The sequence below is a fragment of the Melanerpes formicivorus genome, unplaced genomic scaffold (genome assembly GCF_026170545.1).
Source record: "Melanerpes formicivorus ecotype bairdi unplaced genomic scaffold, bMelFor1.0.p_v2 SCAF_36, whole genome shotgun sequence".
In the NCBI taxonomy this organism is placed as follows: domain Eukaryota; kingdom Metazoa; phylum Chordata; class Aves; order Piciformes; family Picidae; genus Melanerpes; species Melanerpes formicivorus.
In genome coordinates, this window is record NW_027142388.1 from 422,633 (window position 1) to 442,092 (window position 19,460).

The window sequence follows — 19,460 nt, forward strand, 5'->3', positions numbered from 1 at the left end:
GGGTGCTTGGTGCCATGGGTTAGTTGATTAGGTGGTGTTGGATGATAGGTTGGACGCGATGATCTTCCAACCTGGTGTATTCTACTCTATTCTATTCATCTCCAACCTAAGCCTCCCCTGGCACAATTTCAAGCCATTTCCTTTTGTCCTTTGTTAGCTACTTGGGACTTAGTATTTTAGAAGCTCCTTTCAGGTAGCTGCAGAGAGCAGTGTGGTTGGTAAGATCTGATGAGTGGACAGGGGAGGGCCATGAGGATGAGCAGAGTCCTGGAGCTCCTCTGCTATGAGGACAGGCTGAGAGAGTTGAGGCTGTTCAGTCTGGAGGAGAGAAGGCTCCAAGGAGACCTTATTGTGGCCTTCCAGTATCTGAAGGGGGTACAAGAAAGCTGGGGAGGGACTTTTCAGGGTGTCAGGGAATGATAGGACAGGGGGGAATGGAGCAAAACTAGAAATGGGTAGATTCAGACTGGATGTCAGGAAGAAGTTCTTCCCCATGAGGGTGGTGAGAGACAGGCACAGGTTGCCCAGGGAGGTGGTGGAAGCCTCATCCCTGGAGGTTTTTAAGGCCTAGGTTGGATGTGGCTCTGAGCAACCTGACCTGGTGTGAGGTGTCCCTACCCATGGCAGGGGAGTTGGAACTGGCTAGTCCTTGAGGTCCTTTCCAACCCTGCCAACTCTGTGATTCCCTGAATCGATCTCCTTTGTTCCCTGGGCATGTCCCTGACCTCTTAACACTATGGATTTCTTTATGGTTTGTTTTTTCCCCCAGAGAAAAAGCTTGTCTGGTTGATGAGGACTCTCACTCTTCAGCTGGGACAGTGCCAGGCCCTGGGACTTCCCTGCCCTCCTCCTCTGGCCCAGGTCTGACATCCCCACCTTACACAGCCACTCCAGTTGACCACGATTACGTCAAATGTAAAAAACCCCGCCAGCAGGCCACGCCGGACGGTACAGTCCCTGTTCTCCACTCTGGCAGCGCTCCCAGCTGCCCTCAGCGGGGGGGGGGGCAGCAGGTGGTGGGTCTGGGGTACCACGGGCAATATTGCAGCTCCTCACCTCTCTGAGGGCAGTGCTGTAAACACAATCGATGTACAGAGCTGTCCATAGAAAACCCCACAGCTGGCACCTGCCTCCCCTGGCGCCTGTCAGTCACCCCGGGAGTGCTGACAGGGAGCCTGCAGCTGGCTGGATCCTCCCTGAGTTTTACAGCATCAGAGATTTCTTTTTAGGTTGAGTTTTGGGGGTTTGTTTTTGGTGGGGTTTGTTGGTTTGGTTTGGGTTTGGGTTTGGGGGTTGTTTTGTTTGTTTGTTTTCTCCAGAGCTTAATGTCTGTCTGAGCTTCTTAAGAAAGACCTGGGCTCACCCTTTGGGTTTTCTGTTTGGTTGGGATTTTTGGTTGGGTTTTTATTTGGTTGGGTTTTGTTTCTTTGGGGGGGGGGGGGGAGTTGGGTTTGGGTTTCAGGGTTGTTTTGTTTGTTTGTTTGTTTGGTTTCTCCAGAGCTTAATGTCTGTCTGAGCTTCTTAAGAAAGACCTGGGCTCAGCCTTTGGTTTTTTTGTTTGGTTGGGTTTTTGTTTGGTTGGTATTTGTTTCTGGGGGGGGTTGGGTTTGGGTTTGGGGGTTGTTTTGTTTGTTTGTTTGTTTTCTCCAGAGCTTAATGTCTGCCTGAGCTTCTTAAGACCTGGGCTCAGTCTTTGGTTTTTTGTTTGGATGGGTTTTTGTTTGGTTGGGTTTTGTTTCTTTGGGAGGGGGGGTTGGGTTTGGGGGTTGTTTTGTTTGTTTGTTTGTTTTCTCTGGGCTTCCTAAGAAAGACCTGGGCTCAGTCTTTGGTTTTTTGTTTGGTTGGGTTTTTGTTTGGTTGGGTTTTGTTTCTTTGGGTTTGGGGTTGGATTTGGGTTTGGGGGTTGTTTTGTTTGTTTGTTTGTTTTCCCTGAGCTTCTTAAGAAAGACCTGGGCTCAGCCTTTGGGTTTTCTGTTTGGTTGGGATTTTTGGTTGGGTTTTTGGTTGGTTGGGTTTTGTTTCTTTATGGGGGGTGGGGTGGGTTTGGGTTTCAGAGTTGCTTTGTTTGTTTGTTTTCTCCAGAGCTTAATGTCTGTCTGAGCTTCTTAAGAAAGACCTGGGCTCAGTCTTTGGTTTTTCTGTTTGGTTGGGTTTTTGTTTGGTTGGTTTTTGTTTCTTTGGGGGGGGGGGGTTGGGTTTGGGGGTTGTTTTGTTTGTTTGTTTGTTTTCTCTGAGCTTCTTAAGTAAGACCTGGGCTCAGTCTTTGGTTTTTCTGTTTGGTTGGGATTTTTGGTTGGGTTTTTGTTTGGTTGGGTTTTGTTTCTTTTGGGGGGGGGTTGGGTTTGGGTTTGGGGGTTGTTTTGTTTGTTTGTTTTCTCCAGAGCTTAATGTCTGCCTGAGCCTCTTAAGAATGACCTGGGCTCAGTCTTTGGAAGGCTTTGCACCATTTCAATACCTCTGCAAAGTGGCCAGGTGAAAATTGGATCTGTGACTGAAACAAGCCTGACCAAAGCAGTGTTGCTGGTTTTGGAAGGAGGCAGGTGGCAGCTCCCTTTTTAATCTATTGTGTACTAGCATGAATTGATTTGCATGACAGTCCAGTAGACTTCATCTGTTAATTTATCATTTGCAATGACTGGTGGTTAGCAGCTTATCTCTAGAAAAGTCTAAAGTTCTGCAATAAATAATTGGCTGAGAAAGGGAAGAAGGGAGGGGGAGGGCACAGTGTTATTGAAGATTTAATGTTTAAGTTACCTGACATTGTTCTGTAGCTAGGGGTTTTATTCTGATTCCACTCTTCTGACAATCCATTTATCCATCTGGATCTGTGAACACCAGCACTCACAGACTCACAGAAGGTCAGGGGTCAGAAGGGACCAGTCCAGCTAGATGAGCACTCAAGATGAGCCACTCAAGAAGGGGTAAAGTACCTGCAGTGTAGAGCTTAGTGCTGGTAGAATGTGGGAGGACCCAAAGAAGTGCTCTGCTTGAGATGAATTCTTTTCTGGAGGGTGGGCTGCTTCCTGTTGTCATTTTCTGATCTGTAAAGAAGTTTGACATCATTTTGAAGCAAAGGTTCAGGTGCCTGGGAACTCTGCAAGGTGAATTTCTTCTTTTCCCTCAACCAGTCATTGTTGGTGAAGCTGACCAGAAGATCCTTCAGCTCCTTCCCTCACATGGATATAGTTTGTTTGATCCATGATTGCATTTCAGTAAGGAGTCATTCACTGGCCTGTGCTGGTGTCACATGCAGTGTGTCAGTGAGGGTGCCTTAGGTAGTGCCCAGGCTCTTTTATCAGCCTTTTGATGTCTTTTGACACAATAAACATAGAAAGGAGCAAATGTTTCCCTATTTCCTGAATAATTTTCCCTGTCAGAAGCAGTTTTGCCCAAGTCCACATCTGCTTAGGTCCTGAAGACTGTCAAAATGTTCCCAGGGGATACATAAATGAGGAAATACTCCAACATGTGTCATTAGTGCATTCCCTCCAAACCAGATATTATGGGCTATGGCGTGCTAATTGCCCGGTGGGGAGCAAAGTTGGCTGCTTAGCAAAGCCTGAAGGTGCAAGCTAAGAGATGTCTGCCACTGCCAGGGCTGAAGCAGCAGTTCCTGGGTCTCCCAGCTTAGCTTAGCTGGGACTGGGCTTTGCTGCTGCCAAAGCCATTTAAAATGTCAGCTGCTGAAAGGAGCAAGGTTAGGGTGATCTTTAGGGAGGCTGTGTGTAGCCAGGACAAGTTAGAATGGCAAAGCACTGCAGCATTCAGAGTGTTTTGTAAGTTGCTGGCACAACTAAACTCTGGGTACAGGATATTGGAGAGCCTCAAGAAATGGGAGTGCTTGCCTTGGGGCTGTTACAGATGGAAGGAGAGCTACCAGGCTGAGCAATGCTCAGAAGTCTCCCACTTGTTACAGACACTGTGCTCCTCTGCATGCATTGGCATTTCACTTGTACCAAAATACATACTTTTGGAGGAAAATGTTCCTGACACCTTACATGTAGTCACATCACTGAAGATGCCTGGTGCCTGCCTTTCCATTGTAACACTCCTAAAAGCAGCAAGAAAATGCCCAGCATTGGACTACTCTCTGGATTTTATTTTTGCCATTCTGACAGCAAGAGCAACTGTCCATGCTGTTGTTCTCAGAACTAATAGTTTGGCCTAAATTCAGCCTAGATGTTTGTTCCTTCTGAGGCCTGATAATATTCTTACTTACTTTGACTCTTGGCATCAGATCAGGTTGGTACTGATCATAGAATCAGAGAATGGTTTACGTTGGAAGGGATCTCCAAAGGTCATCCAGGCCAACCCCCCTGCAGTCAGCAGGGACATCCTCCATTAGGTCAGGTTGCTCACAGCCTTGTCCAACGTGATCTTGAGTATCTCCAGGGATGGGGCCTCAACTACCTCCCTGGGCAACCTGTTGCAGTGTTCCACCACCCTCATAGTGCAGAACTTGTTCCTCACATCCAATCTGAATCTGCTCTGCTGTCATTTCAAACCATTGTCCCTCAACCTGTCACTGAAAGCCTTTGGGAACAGTCCCTCTGCAGCCTTCTTGTAGCCCCCTTCAGGTACTGGCAGGCTGCTCTAAGGTCTCCCTGGAGCCTTCTCTTCTCCAGGAAGACATAAACAAAGCATTGGAGAGAGTCTTACCTACAAAATTCTCTTCACAGGCATACTTGCTAGTTGGGATCCCTGTCTCTGCTGACCTGTGAGAGCTCCTTGGCCATTTTTTTTAATGCTGAGCTTCAAGAAAACACATCCCATGAGGAAAGAGAGAAGGAAGTAGGTTGGTTTGTCTAGGGAGGAGAAGACTCAGGGGACATAAGACACAAGTGGGACCTAAACAGTGTCAGACGCTGTATGAAGAGTCAGAGGCAGCCCCCCAGGATTTCCATGTCCTTGGGAGACTGAACAGACAGTGTGAGACTTCAATTGCATTTCCAAAGTGGACATGAGAAAATAAGCTTAAAATAGTGATGGGAAGTAAAGGGAAAGACTGTGTAGAGTAAAACACTGCAGCACCTCAGCACTGGAAGGCTTTGAAAAGTGGTGATACAGCCACCTGCCAGGCATGAGGGAGCTGTGATTTATCCTGATGGAAAAAGGAATGGTCTGGACAAACTCCTTGCAGTTCCTTCCGAGACCTATTTTGTCTCTTAATTTTATGCCTTTTGTGGAGTATTTAATATGTTTGGGGTTTTCTCTTCTCTTTTTTTTTCCTGTTTAATTAACAAGATGTTCAGCCCTGGCTTCTGATGGAGCAAACTATCTCACTGCAAGCAGGAACTGATTACTGTCCAGCCATCTTTTCTGGAAAATATTGGGATGCTGATCTTGAAGCATTCCTCCATAGCCACATAAGGCTATGGGGGCAGGCTTGTTTCACACAGGTTGTGTTTAAATTGCCATCGTTGTTCTGTAGCTCTCCAGCACATTCAGCTGCTGAGGAGAGGAAAAAATGGTGGCCAAGAAATGCAAGAAGTCATTGTTGGAGTTGAGGGCCTTGCAAAGCTTCATACCCAGATGAACGCTCGTGTGCTATTAGTTTGAAGTCATCTGTTTAATGGAAATAGGAGAAAGAACCCAGTAAACACAGCTTGTAAAGTAACTAAACTTCTTGTGCTGGTGGCAGCTGCTGGCACACAGCTCCTTCAAGGAGCCAGAAGCATTGCTGAGTGGCAGCTGGTCTCTGCTGGCTGAGGAGCTGCTGTTGTGTGTGTAAGAGGCGACTTCCTTTCTCTTCTCTCCTCTCGTCCTTCCATTCAGCAACATCTTTCCCTCCCTTCTGTTAATCCTGTCTTTTCTGTCATCACCCCTGCCTGTTGCTAGTTTATAACCCCCCAGAGTGAAAACTTGCCTCTGACAGTAGAAGCCTGAGATTTTAGTCTCTTTTAATTTTCCAAGAGCCAAATAGGAAACAAGAGAAAACAGGAAGGCAGCAGGGACCAAGCCCTTGTGTTACCTGGGCTGACACCGTGTTTACACAGCTCCAAGCAGATGTGTCCCAAAGCAGATGTGCTCACTGACCTTTATGCAGGCTGGGTGTATGCAGTCAGAACAGGCTGAAGGCAGGTTACAGTGACCTACATTTTGTGGTGAGGCCCTTTTGCTGTAAGATGCCTTTGTCACGTTGCTGTTGGACTCCGAGTAACCGTGGTGGGATGCATATGATGTATTCAGTACCCATTGCTGTTGCAGTGTGAGAATGTCCTGTTGTTAAGTCTCCATCCATATCATGTAGTGTGTTGTGTGTAGTTAGATGTAATCGTCCTTTTGTGTGTGTTTGTCCTTGCCTGATTGCTTTTGCAACCAATATTGCCCGTGCTGCCTCTAACCTTTACACAAATCTCTGTTCCCCAGGCATTCTCTTCCTGCTTTTACCTGTCACGGCTTGCTTTTAATAATTGGCAAAACCTGCATGATAAACTCACTGGGAAAGGCTCCTTGCTTCATGCTGTGGGAGAAGTCTCACGCCATAGTTTGTTGGTCTGCAAAGGTTCTGAAGATACAGAGTGTTTTATAAACGGGGTTCTCAGCATCCTGATGAGACAAAGGTGACCTCTGAGAAACGTTTTGCACCAGGTTGTCCTTGCTCATGCCAGACTAAATCACCTTCTGAGGCCAGGTGGATATTTCTGTGCACGAAAAGAACATTCCCATTGCATTCTGGAACATTCAAATCTTAGCCTTCCAGCAGTTTAAAATGAAACCTGTGGGTCTGCAGTGCATAACCAGGGTGTGTGGATGTTTGTGGGGGCTGCACTCTGGACTAGATGAATAATGAATCAGACCCAGGTTGCTCCATTTTAACTTTACCCTGATTGAACCTCTCTCTCTGATGAGTGCAAGTATCACACTGACAGTGTGAGATGATGTGAAAAGGATTTGACTAACCAAATGGAACACTGATGAGGTAGTCTGTGGCTCTGCAGCTACAGACAGAAGAGGACTGCAAGTTAGGGAAGCACATTCAGTGTTCAGTGCAGACATAACATAGACTCTCATCTTTGACTCATGTCACAAGAGAACTCCCTTTAACCATTCAGAGGCCTTGCTGTCCTCCAGCAACTGATCTGCTCCCATGCAAAATCTCTGCAGGTTTTTGGTTTTTGCTTTGTCTATAATAATGTGCAAGAGCCTTCTGATACAGAGCTGGATGTTGTCTTCTGTTGTGGGTGGAATCTGTCTCAAGGATGAGCCTTGTGTGATACACCATGTGTCTGACTGCAGAGCAGTAAAGAGAAACGCTCAGATGGGCAAGCAAGGAGAAAAGAGGAGCTATGGTGCCAGGCAGGCAGGACTGAGAGGGAGAATCTCTGCATCCACAGCCTTTATTGCTTGAGACAAGGTTATGATTTTTTAATAATCTACCCTCAGTTATTCATAAGCTGTGAACTGAATTTTTCCTTGCAGTAAATTGAGTTCCCATTTGTACGTAGCTTGCTGTGCCACTTATAGTTTCATAGTTCCATAGTTTCATTCAGGGTTGGAAGGGACCACAAGGATCATCTAGTTCCAACCCCCCTGCCATGGGCAGGGACACCCCACACTAGATCAGCCTGGCCACAGCCTCATCCAGCCTGGTTTTAAACACCCCCAGGGACGGGGCCTCGACCACCTCCCTGGACAACCCATTCCAGGGTCTCACCACTCTCATGGTGAAGAACCTCCTCCTCACATCTAGCCTGAATCTCCCCACCTCCAGCTTCATCCCATTCCCCCTAGTCCTATCACTACCTGAGATCCTGAGAAGTCCTTCCCCAGCCTTCCTGTAGGCCCCCTTCAGATACTAGAAGGCCATAATTAGGTCACCTGGGAGCCTTCTCTTCTGCAGACTGAACAGCCCCAACTCCTTCAGTTTGTCCTCATAGGAGAGGTGCTCCAGCCCTCTGATCATCCTTGTGGCCCTTCTCTGGACACGTTCCAGCACCTCCACATCCCTCTTGTAATAGGGGCTCCAGAACTGGAGGCAGTACTCCAGGTGGGGTCTCACCAGAGCTGAGTAGATGGGGAGGATCACCTCCCTCAACCTGCTGGCCACACTTCTGCTGCAGCCCAGGATCTGATTGGCATTGTGGGCTGCAAGTGCACATTGAGAGCTCACTTGGGTCTGATTTTTGACTTGCAGCTGCCTGTCACATTTCACATACCTTCTTGTATGCATTTCTCATCAGAGATATAAAATAGAAAAAGACATTATGCAGAAACAGCCCTGTTGGCTTTATGAGCTTGTTACCTAAGCTCACATGGTTCAGAGGTCTTCTCTCTCCTCCTAGGTTTAGTTTCTGAAAAGCTTCAAAGGCTGCAGAGCAGACAACATGATTAATGGAACTGCATGGTAAATAGTGGAGAGAGGTGAAATTCCTCACTCCCACTGGCACCACAATGCTGTGCTTCAGCTCTCCTGATGGGAGCTTGTACCATCAGTGGTGCTCCCTGGCCAGCAGATTCAGCACTGAGAGCTCTGTCCCTGGCATTGTCTCTGCCACTTCAGGTCTCTTCTCTTCCCTCCTTCAGCCCTGTGAGTGGAAACAGTTCAGGGAACAAGGCCTAGGGCAGATGGTCCACAAGGCTTAAGGTGTTGCTGTGGCATTTTGAAATGAAGTACTTCCTTTTTTTTTCCCACTCCACTCCTCTGAGTTCCTGCTTGTGGTGTTCAGTGTATTCCTGAAATACGGCACCTGAACACAGACACCGTAATTAAGCTTCATTTTCATTAGCACTCAGCAGAGCAGGAAGACTTCTGTGTATTTCTGTGAAGAGGTGTGCTGGGTTGCAGACCTGCTTTGCCAATAGCATGAGAGGTTGGCCATTTCTGGTTTGAGAAGCACTGCTTTTTCTAGGCACAGGGGCACAGATCTGCTGGGATCCACACAGACACGCATTCTGCTACTGAGCCTGTTGCCTTCTCGATGCTTAGAGCTGGGCTGATTTATTTCTGCACACATAATTCTGTGAAAAATGCAGGCTGGCTGGCTAACAGCTTTCACCTTTTCTCCTTTGCAAAGACAGGTACTACACTTTGGGTTCCATTCCCTGGAACTTCACCCATCCATGGTGACTTCTGAGAAATGAATCACTGCTGGCTGCTGCTCGTTTCTCCAGTATTCTTCATCAGGGTCACTCAGTTGGAAAGCATCTACTGCAATGAAGAATTACCTCAAAGACTAGCAGATTGTCTCAAGAGTAGCCTTGCTCTGGTTTCCAGTGATTAATAAGCCCAGTGTTGCTGTCATGAAGTTGTTTGGGGCTTTTTCATACAGTTAATGTACAGAGAAAGAGAGAGGATAAATGTAAATACCTCAACCTCTGATCGTTCTAGTAGCAGTGTCAAACCAAGTTAAGGAGCTGATTGTCAGGAGGCATTGACAGGTGTTCCCCACAGGGACAAGCTTGGCATCATGCCTGCATTTGGAATCTCCCATCCTAAATCACTGTCTGTCTTTGCATGCTGGTAGCTGAGTGCAGTTCTGTAATGATCCCATATCGCTCTTGCATATTGGTCTAGCAGTTCTTGATTTACATTCCAGTGCTTCATCTGTCATCACCCACGCAGCAGAACTGACCTGCAGGCTTGTGGCAGCATTTGCAAACGGGGTTTGTTTTTTTTCCTTCCCTAGCTGAGTAACTCAGCCTCTTTGCCACAGATGCAGAAACTCCCTTTAAAAAAATAACCAAGGGAGCCACTGTAAATGTTTTTGCTGATGCCAACTGGGAGCTGAGCTGGATCCATTTGTACCACAGAACATTATTGAAGCTTTATAAATGAGCCATTTGAAGCTTGACTGACCTCTCTTCAGTAGCCTTCTCTTCCCATTCTTTGTAACTACATTCTTTCTGTATAGAACTTGTCATCATTAACCACCTCTCTAACTTCCAATTAGGAAGCAAATCCTGCTCCTGCATTCCTTTTCAAGATACAGTTGGATTGAGATCTGTTCCCTGGAAGGGAAGGGTTGCTTCGTGTGGCAGTGAAAAGCCTACAGAGTGCCTAAGATTTGCTTCAGTGTGTTGCAATCCTAATAAGCAGAACCTGATCTGCAAGCTGAATGTCTGCAGAGAGATTTATCTTGGTAAAATGAATTCCTAGGAGGCCTTCAGATCTCTCCTGAGACAGTGAAATTCAGATGGAACAGAAGAAACTTAATTTCATTAGCAGCTCATCTTGAAGCAAGGGCTCTTGCTTCTTAAATTGTCTTTCTTGGTCTTACCAGGAAAATTAATGAATAGGAATGCAGTGGACCTGCCTAGACAGTGGATGGAACATTGGCTAAGCTATATCTGTGTCTTGAGCAGAAACTGGAGCTGGAACTCTTGGGCTGTGGATTTAGAGAGAAGTGCCTGTGTTGGACACTGAATTGTCCTGGCACAGTGTTACAGACAGCTGCCACTTTCCCCTCTCAGTGGCAGTCTCTCTACTGGAGATACTAAGCTGTGCTTTTCAAGTCATGCAAGGTTGCTTCTGCTACCCTGTGGTGCAGATGAGCTTGGATTCTGTTGGGCAAGGTTTGAAACGCAGGCAGAAGATTTTGCCTTGCCTGCTTGTTCTGAGGTGTGGATTTTAGCCCCCAGAATGAAGACACAAGCCCCTCCAAATTTACCTGTGCTGTTAACACCTTAGCTGTGGTAGCTGCAATGCAGTCAGCAGCCAACAGACACTACTCCACTCTGTCAAGGCACATTCGTTACTTCTGCTGTCTGCTGCCTTGAATCCAGGCGTTCTCCTGTCTGCCTTAGACCTAGTTCTTTGATGGATTGTTTATTTGCCATATCAAATCACCTTTCAGAGCACTGCTCAACAGCATCTAACAGCTGCAGGATAGATGGCATCACTGATCACTCCTGTAAGTCTCTGCCCTCTAATGCTGCTGAGTTTTCTGTCCTTTATGAGTGATTTTTACCAGTATTGTTGTTTGTGGGTTTTTTTCTCATGTCAGTCCAGCTTTGTTTGTGTCAAACTCAAAATTACACTGGATGCTTTTCAAGGTAAATGGCACAGAAAATGTGGAAGATGCCATAGGACCATAGCAGGTGAAAGATTGTGTCCTCAGCCTATCTGCTTGGGAAAGCTGAGCGTCATTGCTTTCAAATCAGGTTCCAGGATTCTGTTCTAGGAAGAAACGCGGTGGGGCAGGGAGCTCTCTGTTGTGGCAGTGGTAGGGAAAGACAGGGGGGTTAATTTCTTAGCACAAAGAAATGAGATGCAACTGATCAGCTGAAGCAGACGACTGAACAGCAAATCAGCCTCTTTTAGACAATAGGGACAGCGGTTGGTGAGGATTCTGTGATGCACTCGGGGGAGGTTTGCAGCCGGGCTGTGGTTCTCTGTTGCCCTTACCAAGGTGCAGGTAGCAGCCTGGTGAGAAAGAAATGGTGCATTCCTTCTTTGTCTCTTTTGCAGAGAGGAGTCAGGACAGCACTGCAGCGGTGCTGTCTGACTCCAGCTCCACACAGGATATGTTTAATGAGCCTGCCAGCTCTCAAGACAGCCTCAGGAAGACTTACACAGAGAAGAGGATTTCTGCTGCCTGCGCGGATCCCCTGCTGCCCGGCAAAGACACCCTGACATCTACAGAGGAAAAGAGTATGGCATCTGGGGGCTTCTCATTAAAATGTGTCTTGGGGCATGCAGAAGCACTTTGGGAGTTTTAACTAGGCATTGCTGCTCTGTGTGTGTGTCTGGGCTCCAACTGGAACTGTCCTTTGCTTCTGTGGCCATCAGCCCAGCGTGCACTGCCTGTTAAACCTCACAGAGAAGAGAATAATGATAAGCTGCTGTCCCCAAGGGCCCTTTGCCTGCCTTGCTTTCTTTTAGCTTATCATTTACTCTTTCTTCAGTGTTTCAAACCTTGAAAGAATTGAAGGAGTCAGTATTTGTGGTCAGACCAATGGGATTGTTTAGACCATTTAGACCATTATTTTCCCTTTACACCCAGTGGTGATTTATTTACATTCTGCTACTTTTCACTCAAGAGCTGTGGAAAGTTTCCTAGGCATTAGCCTAAAACTGCCACAGTACTTGGAGATGATCTCAAAGAAAACATCTTTTCTTGTCCCCAGGCAGAGATGCCCTCTTGGTGGTCAGTGCCTAGAGGAGCACAAGTAGTGGAATTGGATGGTTTATTGCATTGGATGCTTTATTTCAGTGGAGAAGTGGAGCTGCTCTAGCAAATTTTTCCACACACAACAGTGTTCAGTATTCCACTGGAAATGTTGATTCCAAGTCCATTAGCTGGAATTTCCCTTTGTCTGCTGTTTGTGCAGTTGGATGTGGCAGTAGATAGAGAGGCTCAGCTTTAGTAGGGAAAGACAAACAAGGGCAGTGTGTACATTTTGCCCACCCTTCTGAGCTGTGGCCCTCTGTGGGGTGTTAAATCTTGCCAGCTCGCCCTGTGCTTTAGCCTGGCCTAGTTTCATTGATCTAGAAAGCAGGGCACTTGGACAGAGCTGATTTCACTTCACTGGTCCCACCATGGACAGCTGTTGGCTGGTCAGTTTGTGTTTGCAGGCTTGGATTAGCTTCAGATTCATAGAATGGTTTAGGTTGGAAGGGACCTTCAAGATCATCCAGTTCCAACTCCCTGCCATGGGCAGGGACACCTCCCACCAGCCCAGGTTGCTCAAGGCCTCATTCAGCCTGACTTTGAACATCCCCAGGGAGGAGACATCCACAGCTTCCCTGAGCAACGCATACCAGAGGCTCCCCACCCTCACACTGAAGGATCTCTTCCTAAGCTCCACTCTAACCCTGCTCTCCCTCAGCTTCAAACCTGAACTGTTGCTTTTGCTCAGGGAAAAAGCCCAAGACAATGGAGAGATCAGAGCTGGGCTCTGTTAATGAGCTGAAGATTACTTGAACCTCTGGAACAGTCATGATTTTATCAGGACCCACTCACTAATTCTGCCTATGCTTTGATGAAGAAAAGGGCTCACATGTGTTTGAGTCAGTTTTTGTCATTTTGTGTATCTCCTTTGCCATTTGGGGACTTTCATTGTCACCTTTGCCTTCTTTCCCTCTTGCAGTTGCAGGGAAGTCAGAAGAGCTGCTGGAGGGCTCAGAACCTTATCACCCTGCTGAGACTGCTGGCCAGAAAATCTTGGTGGATCCTCAGCTCACTGCTGGCAACCCCCTCAAAATGGCAGCCCTTCCACCCTCACAATGGGACTGCAAGAAGAAAACTGAAGCCTCTGGAGATGCATCTGAATTCCCTCAGGGCCTGCCAGCAGACCTGGAGGAGCAGCGGAAGTTCCTGACGGAGCAGTGCATTGCCTCCTTCTGCCTCTGCCTCAGCCGCTTCCCCCAGCACTACAAGAGCCTCTACAGGCTGGCCTACCTCTACACATACAGCAGGACACACAAGGTGAGCACAGCACACAGCCACCAGCTGGCCAGCTGGGCTTAAATCTGCTGCCATCTGTACTAATTCAGCAGGTCACAGAGTCATGGGATGGCTCAGGTTGGAAGGGAGCTCAGCGGTCATCTACTCCAACCTCCCCACCATGGGCAGGGACACCTCTCAACTAGAGTCAGCTGCTCAAGCCCTCATCCAACCTGGCCTTAAACACCCCCAGGGAGGAGGCAGCCACAGCCTCCCTGGGCAGCCTGTGCCAGAGTCTCACCACCCTCACAATGAAGAACTTCTTCCTCAGCTCCACTCTAACCCTGCTCTGCCTCAGCTTCAAACCCTTCCCCCTTGTCCTGTCTCCAGACACCCTCAGGAAAGGTCTCTCTGCAGCCTTCCTGCAGGATCCCTTCAGGTACTGGCAGGCAGCTGTAAGGTCCCCCTGGAGTCTTCTCCTCTCCAGGCTGAACACCCCCAGCTCCCTCAGCCTGTGCTCACAGCAGAGCTGCTCCAGCCCTTGGATCATCTTTGTGGCCTCCTCTAGACTCACCCCAGCAGGTCCATGTCCTTCCTGTGTTGAGGGCTCCAGAGCTGGACGCAGCACTGCAGGTGAGGTATTACCAGAGCAGAGCAGAGGGGCAGAACCACCTCTATCTGCTGGCCAGGCTTCTTTTTATGCAGCCCAGGCTGCCATTTGCCTTCTGGGCTGCAAGTGCCCATTGCTGGCTCATGTCCAGCTTCTCACCCACCAGCACCTCCAAGTCTTTTTCTGCAGGGCTGCTCTGAATCTCATTACTCCCCAGCCTGGGTCGATAATGAGGATTGTTCCAACCTAGCTGCAGGACCCTGGACTTGGTCTTGTTGAATCTCATGAATATCACCTGGGCCCAATCTCTCCAGCTCATCCAGGTCCTTCTGGATGCCATCCTGTCCCTCTGGCATAGCAACAGCACCGCTCAGCGTGGTGCCATCTGCTGGTGGTGCCCTCGACCCCACTGCCTATAGCATTGATCAAAATATTGAACAGTGCAGGTCCCAGTGTGGGCACCCTGAGGGAGGCTACTTGTCACCCATCTCCATCTGGACATTGAGCCATTGAGCAGTATTCTCTGGGTGTGACCTTGCAGCCAATTCCTTATCCACTGAACAGTCCACCCAGCAAATCCAGCACTGCAAATAGGACCTTCTGTGTGCAGAAGTCCAGCAAGGTGACATCCATGGGTTGTCCCTTGTCCACTGATGTAGTCACTGCATCATAGAAGGCCACTGGGTTGGTCAGGCAGGAAGTCTCCTGTGTTGTGTCATGCTCTATTGTGTAGTTTTTTGCATTCTCCTCCTCAGCAGCACTGAAGCTGTTGTGAATAAGAGGGCAGGGAATGGAAGCCAATCACCCCCCTGCCTCTCAGCAGCCAACACATCAGCGCTGCTGAGCTTAGCTCAGCTCTTAGCAATCCATGTGGCTGCAGGGCCAGGAGCCAGGGAAATGGGACCACTTCTGCAAAGAGCTTGGTTTGCAAACATTCCTCTGCTGTTTGTGTGTGACAGTTGTTGGTTTTCCATGGAGCTGATCACTAATAGGAGCTGGAGATTCCTGCAATCTGTCCTTGCTGCTACTGACAAATGCTTTGTATCAACAGTCAACAAACAAGGCTGCCTGGCTGCAGTGTGCTGCTTCAGAAGGCTTATCCTGGCCTGAGAAGCAACTTGCACAGTATTTTTTGTTTGCTTTTTTCTGATGAAGCCTTCTCCTTTGTCTTTTGTATCTCTCTTCCCCTATAAACACAGAGATGTGCAGTGTTTGCCTCTATGAAAAGCACACAGTGTCAATCTGCTGGAGGGAGGAGGCCACTGCAGAGAGATCTGCACAGGTTAGGTTCATGGGCTGAGGTCAAGAGAGTGATGTTTAGCAACATCAAGGGCCAGGTTCTGCACTTGGGTCACAGCAACCCCAAGCAATGCTCTGGGCTTGGGGCAGAGTGGCTGGAAAGCAGCCCAGTGGAAAAGGGTCTGGGGGTGTTGCTGGACACCCACTTAATGTCAGCCAGCAGTGCCTGGGTGGCCAAGAAGGCCACCAGCATCCTGGCCTGCATCAAAACCAGTGTGGCCAGCAGGAGTAGGGTGCCCCTGCACTGGGCACTGGTGAGGCCACAGCTTGAGCACTGGGTTCAGTTCTGGGCACCACAGGACAGGAAAGACATTGAGGGGCTGGAGGGTGTCCAGAGAAGAGCAGCGAGGATGGGGAGGGATTTGGAGGAGCAGCTGGTGGTGTTCAGTCTGGAGAAGAGAAGGCTGAGGGGAGGTCCCCTGCTCTCTACAGCTCCCTGAGAGGAGGTTGCAGTGAGGCTGGGGACAGCCACAGGACAAGAGCAAACGAGCTGAAGCTGTGCCAGGGGAGGGGTAGTTTGGACATTAGGAAAAGCTTCTTTACTGGGAGAGTGGTGAGGGGTTGGCACAGGCTGCCAAGGGAGGTGGTGGAGTTGTTCAAGAAGCCACAGATGTGGAGCTGCAGGTTTCATTTGGTGGTCATGGTGGTTGGACTCCATGATCTTAAAAGTCTTTTCCAGCCTTAATGACTCCACGGTGCTGTGGTTGGCTGAATCTGTGTCCTCTTGGGACTCAGAAAAATAAAGTTCTGCCTCTTCCAGCCTGGGAGTTACCAGGTTGCCTTCATCTGGCATTGTTGGCTCTTCCTGTCCTCGTTTTATTACTTCTCTGCATAACAAGCAGTTCCTTAACACTGCAGGAAAAGTCTGACCACTGCTGGATGTACAGCACACACTGCCATGAGGTTGCCATTCTCTGCCTTTGATGACTCACAGTGTCACAGTATCACTAAGGTTGGAAGAGACCTCGAGGATCATCGAGTCCAACCTATCAACACAGACCCCATGACTAGACCATGGCACCAAGTGCCACGTCCAATCCCCTCTTGAAGGCCTCCAGGGACGGTGACTCCACCACCTCCCTGGGCAGCACATCCCAATGATGAACGACTCGCTCGGTGAAGAACTTTCTCCTCACCTCGAGTCTAAACCTCCCCTGGTGCAGCTTGAGACTGTGTCCCCTTGTTCTGGTGCTGGTTGCCTGGGAGAAGAGACCAACCCCTTCCTGGCTACAACCACCCTTCAGGTAGTTGTAGAGGGCAATGAGGTCACCCCTGAGCCTCCTCTTCTCCAGGCTAAACAACCCCAGCTCCCTCAGCCTCTCCTCACAGGGCTGTGCTCAAGGCCTCTCCCCAGCCTTGTTGCCCTTCTCTGGACATGCTCAAGTGTTTCGATGTCCTTCTTAAACTGAGGGGCCCAGAACTGGACACAGGACTCAAGGTGTGGCCTAACCGAAGCAGAGTACAGGGGCACAATGACTTCCCTGCTCCTGCTGGCCACACTATTCCTAATGCAGGCCAGGATGCCATTGGCCCTGTTGGCCACCTGGGCACACTGCTGGCTCATGTTCAGGCTGCTGTCAATCAGCACCCCCAGGTCCCTCTCTGTTTGGCAGCTCTCAGCCACTCGGACCCCAGCCTGTAGCTGCATGAGGTTGCTGTGGCCAAAGTGCAGCCCCTGGCACTTGGATTTGTTGAATGCCATCCCATTGGACTCTGCCCATCTGTCCAGTCAGTCGAGGTCCCTCTGCAGAGGCAGGTTCCTTTCTAGAGCAGTGCCAAACATCCAGGTTTTCATGGCACACCAAGAGGCCTGCAGTGGGAGTGAGACTCCTGCACCAGCCAAACTCACAGCATCCATCTCTGCACCTTCAGCAGGGGCAGGAGTAGGAAATGTGCTCAGCTAGTTTGATGAGAAGCTTGATTAACAAAAATGAGCTCAATTACCTCAGGCTGAGTTGCTGAGGGCAGAGGAGGGTTGGTGTCAATTTTAGAAGGCTGAAATTATTTGTTGTGTTTTTTTTTTCTCTTTAATGTACAGAAGCATCTTGGAAAATTCAGCATTTCTGCAGCAGTGCCAGGAATTTGTATGAAGGATGTAGCCTGATGGCCAGAATTGGTGGCTGGCTGAGAAAGGAGAGGCTTGGCAGGCTTCCACAGCACAGAGAAAAACAAGTTTTCCATATGCAATCTGTTTTCTCCCAGTTATAAAGAGTATTATGGGGTTTGCTGGTGCCAGAGTAGTAAAAATAGTTGTTGGGTGCTTTTTTTAACAGCCTGTTCAAAATCTTGCAGCAATTTGCCTTGGCTATGGAATCCATGGGTGTTATTTCCAACCCCCCCTTGCAAACTCCTGCTTACCTCTTTGGAGGTGATTTCTCTGTGCTTTAGTCTCTTAGCAGAGCAAATTGGTACAGAGCTGCTTTTTCTTGGAATATTTATTCAGGAATGATATCCAAGAATATTCAGGAATGTTTCTTGGACTTTTTATTTATGCAGGAACTTTAGGATAATAGAATCCTAGAATGGCTCAGGTTGGAAGGGGCCTCAGAGATTGGGCAGAGACAACTCTCAACTAGACTCAGCTGCTCAAGGCCTCATCTAACCTGGCCTTGAACACCCCCAGGGAGGAAGTAGCCACAGTCTCTGTGGGCAGCCTGTGCCAGAGTCTCACCACCCTCACACTGAAGAACTTCTTCCTCAGCTCCACTCTAACCCTTCTCTGCCTCAGCTTCAAACCATTCCCCCTTGGCCTGTCTCCAGACCCCCTCAGGAAAGTCTCTCTGCAGCCTTCCTGCAGGATCCCTTCAGCTACTGGCAGGTGGCTGTAAGGTCCCCCTAGAGCCTTCTCTTCTCCAGGCTGAACACCCCCAGCTCCCTCAGCCTGTGCTCACAGCAGAGCTGCTCCAGGCTTGGATCATCTTTGTGGCCTCCTCTAGACTCACCCCAGCAGGTCTGTGTCCTTTTCATCCTGGGGACACCAGAGCTGGAGGCAGGATTGGAGGTGAGGTCTGAGCAGAGCAGAGGGGTAGAATCCTCTCTCCTGTCCTGCTGCCCACACTCTTCTGGCTGCAGCCTAGGACAGGATTTATCTGCTGGGCTGCAGGAGAGTAATGCTGGCTCCTGGGAAGCTGCTCAGCACCCAGCAACCCAAAATCTCTTTCTTCAGAGCTGCTCTCAACCCTCTCTGCACCCAGCCTGGATTTGTGCCTGGGATTAGCCTAAACCAGCTGCAGGGTGAATTTTCAGAGGTTGCTTCACTGACAGTTTGGGCAGCAGTTTGTTTCCCAATCTCTTTGTCTGTTGTGAAGTGAAATCTTCATCCTTTGTGATTTTTACCTCCAAAATGAGTCCTGGCAGTTTGGAAGGAGCAAACAGGGTAGGTTTAGGTTGGACATCAGGATGAAGCTCTTCACAATGAGAGTGGTGAAATACTGGGACAGGTTGCCCAGGGATGTCCCTAATTCCAGCTGCTTGCAGAGGGAGGCTGTGGCACTGCCTGCAGCCAGAGCCCTGGCCAGCTGCATGCTCTTGGGGCAGCTCAGTCTGAGCCCATGAGTCCCTTGCAGCAAGTGCAGAGGAGGATTTGCTCTTTCTGGGAGTGGGCACCCCAGTGCTGCTGAGCTTGCTGGCTTACCTTTGGCCTGTACAAACTGCCCTTGCTGGGATGCAATAGCACAAAGGGTTCTTTTCAGACAAAGCCTTCCTTACAGCCCATAAAAGGAAACAGAAAGGTTAAGGTGTAGCTGGACCTTTTGCATACCTCTCAGCAACACTCCCTGGGGTTTGAGTGGGGTAGATGTCTCTTCTGGCACCATGGAGTTCAGGGCTATTCATCTTGGGTGACTCAGGTTTCCACTTGGGTGACTGTGAGAAATTTTCCTTTTCCACTTTAACAACCTTTTGGGGTTTTTCATTTGCAAGTTACTGCACCTTGTCAGTCTTCTTGTCTTTGAAACATGGGATGATGATGAGGTGGGAGGCAACAGCTGAACTGGAAAGAGTCCTGAGTCAGCCATCCAAATGCAGCATTTCAGAGTGGCAAGCTCTGTGCCAAGAAGAATAAATCCTTTTTGCTGTGTCCTGCACCCATTCACCCACTCCTAATAAGTTCATCAGCTAAAAACTAAACAGAGCAGCCTCTGTGAGATATGATGAGTGGAGAGCTGCTCAGGCATGTTTCCTGGGAGGAACTGATAGGATAGGATAGGATAGGATAGGATAGG

General features: G+C 48.8%; 1 protein-coding gene across 4 annotated transcripts in view; it reads left to right on the forward strand.

The window, feature by feature from the left end:
• CABIN1 (calcineurin binding protein 1) overlaps positions 1-19,460 on the forward strand; it is a 136,863-nt gene that overhangs the window by 43,975 nt on the left and 73,428 nt on the right. For all 4 annotated transcript variants that reach the window (XM_068157146.1, XM_068157149.1, XM_068157148.1 and 1 more), the window contains exons 26-28: positions 770-948; positions 11,411-11,593; positions 13,033-13,370. In XM_068157146.1, the coding sequence (XP_068013247.1) occupies positions 770-948; positions 11,411-11,593; positions 13,033-13,370 (700 nt within the window). The remainder of the gene's footprint in view (positions 1-769; positions 949-11,410; positions 11,594-13,032; positions 13,371-19,460) is intronic.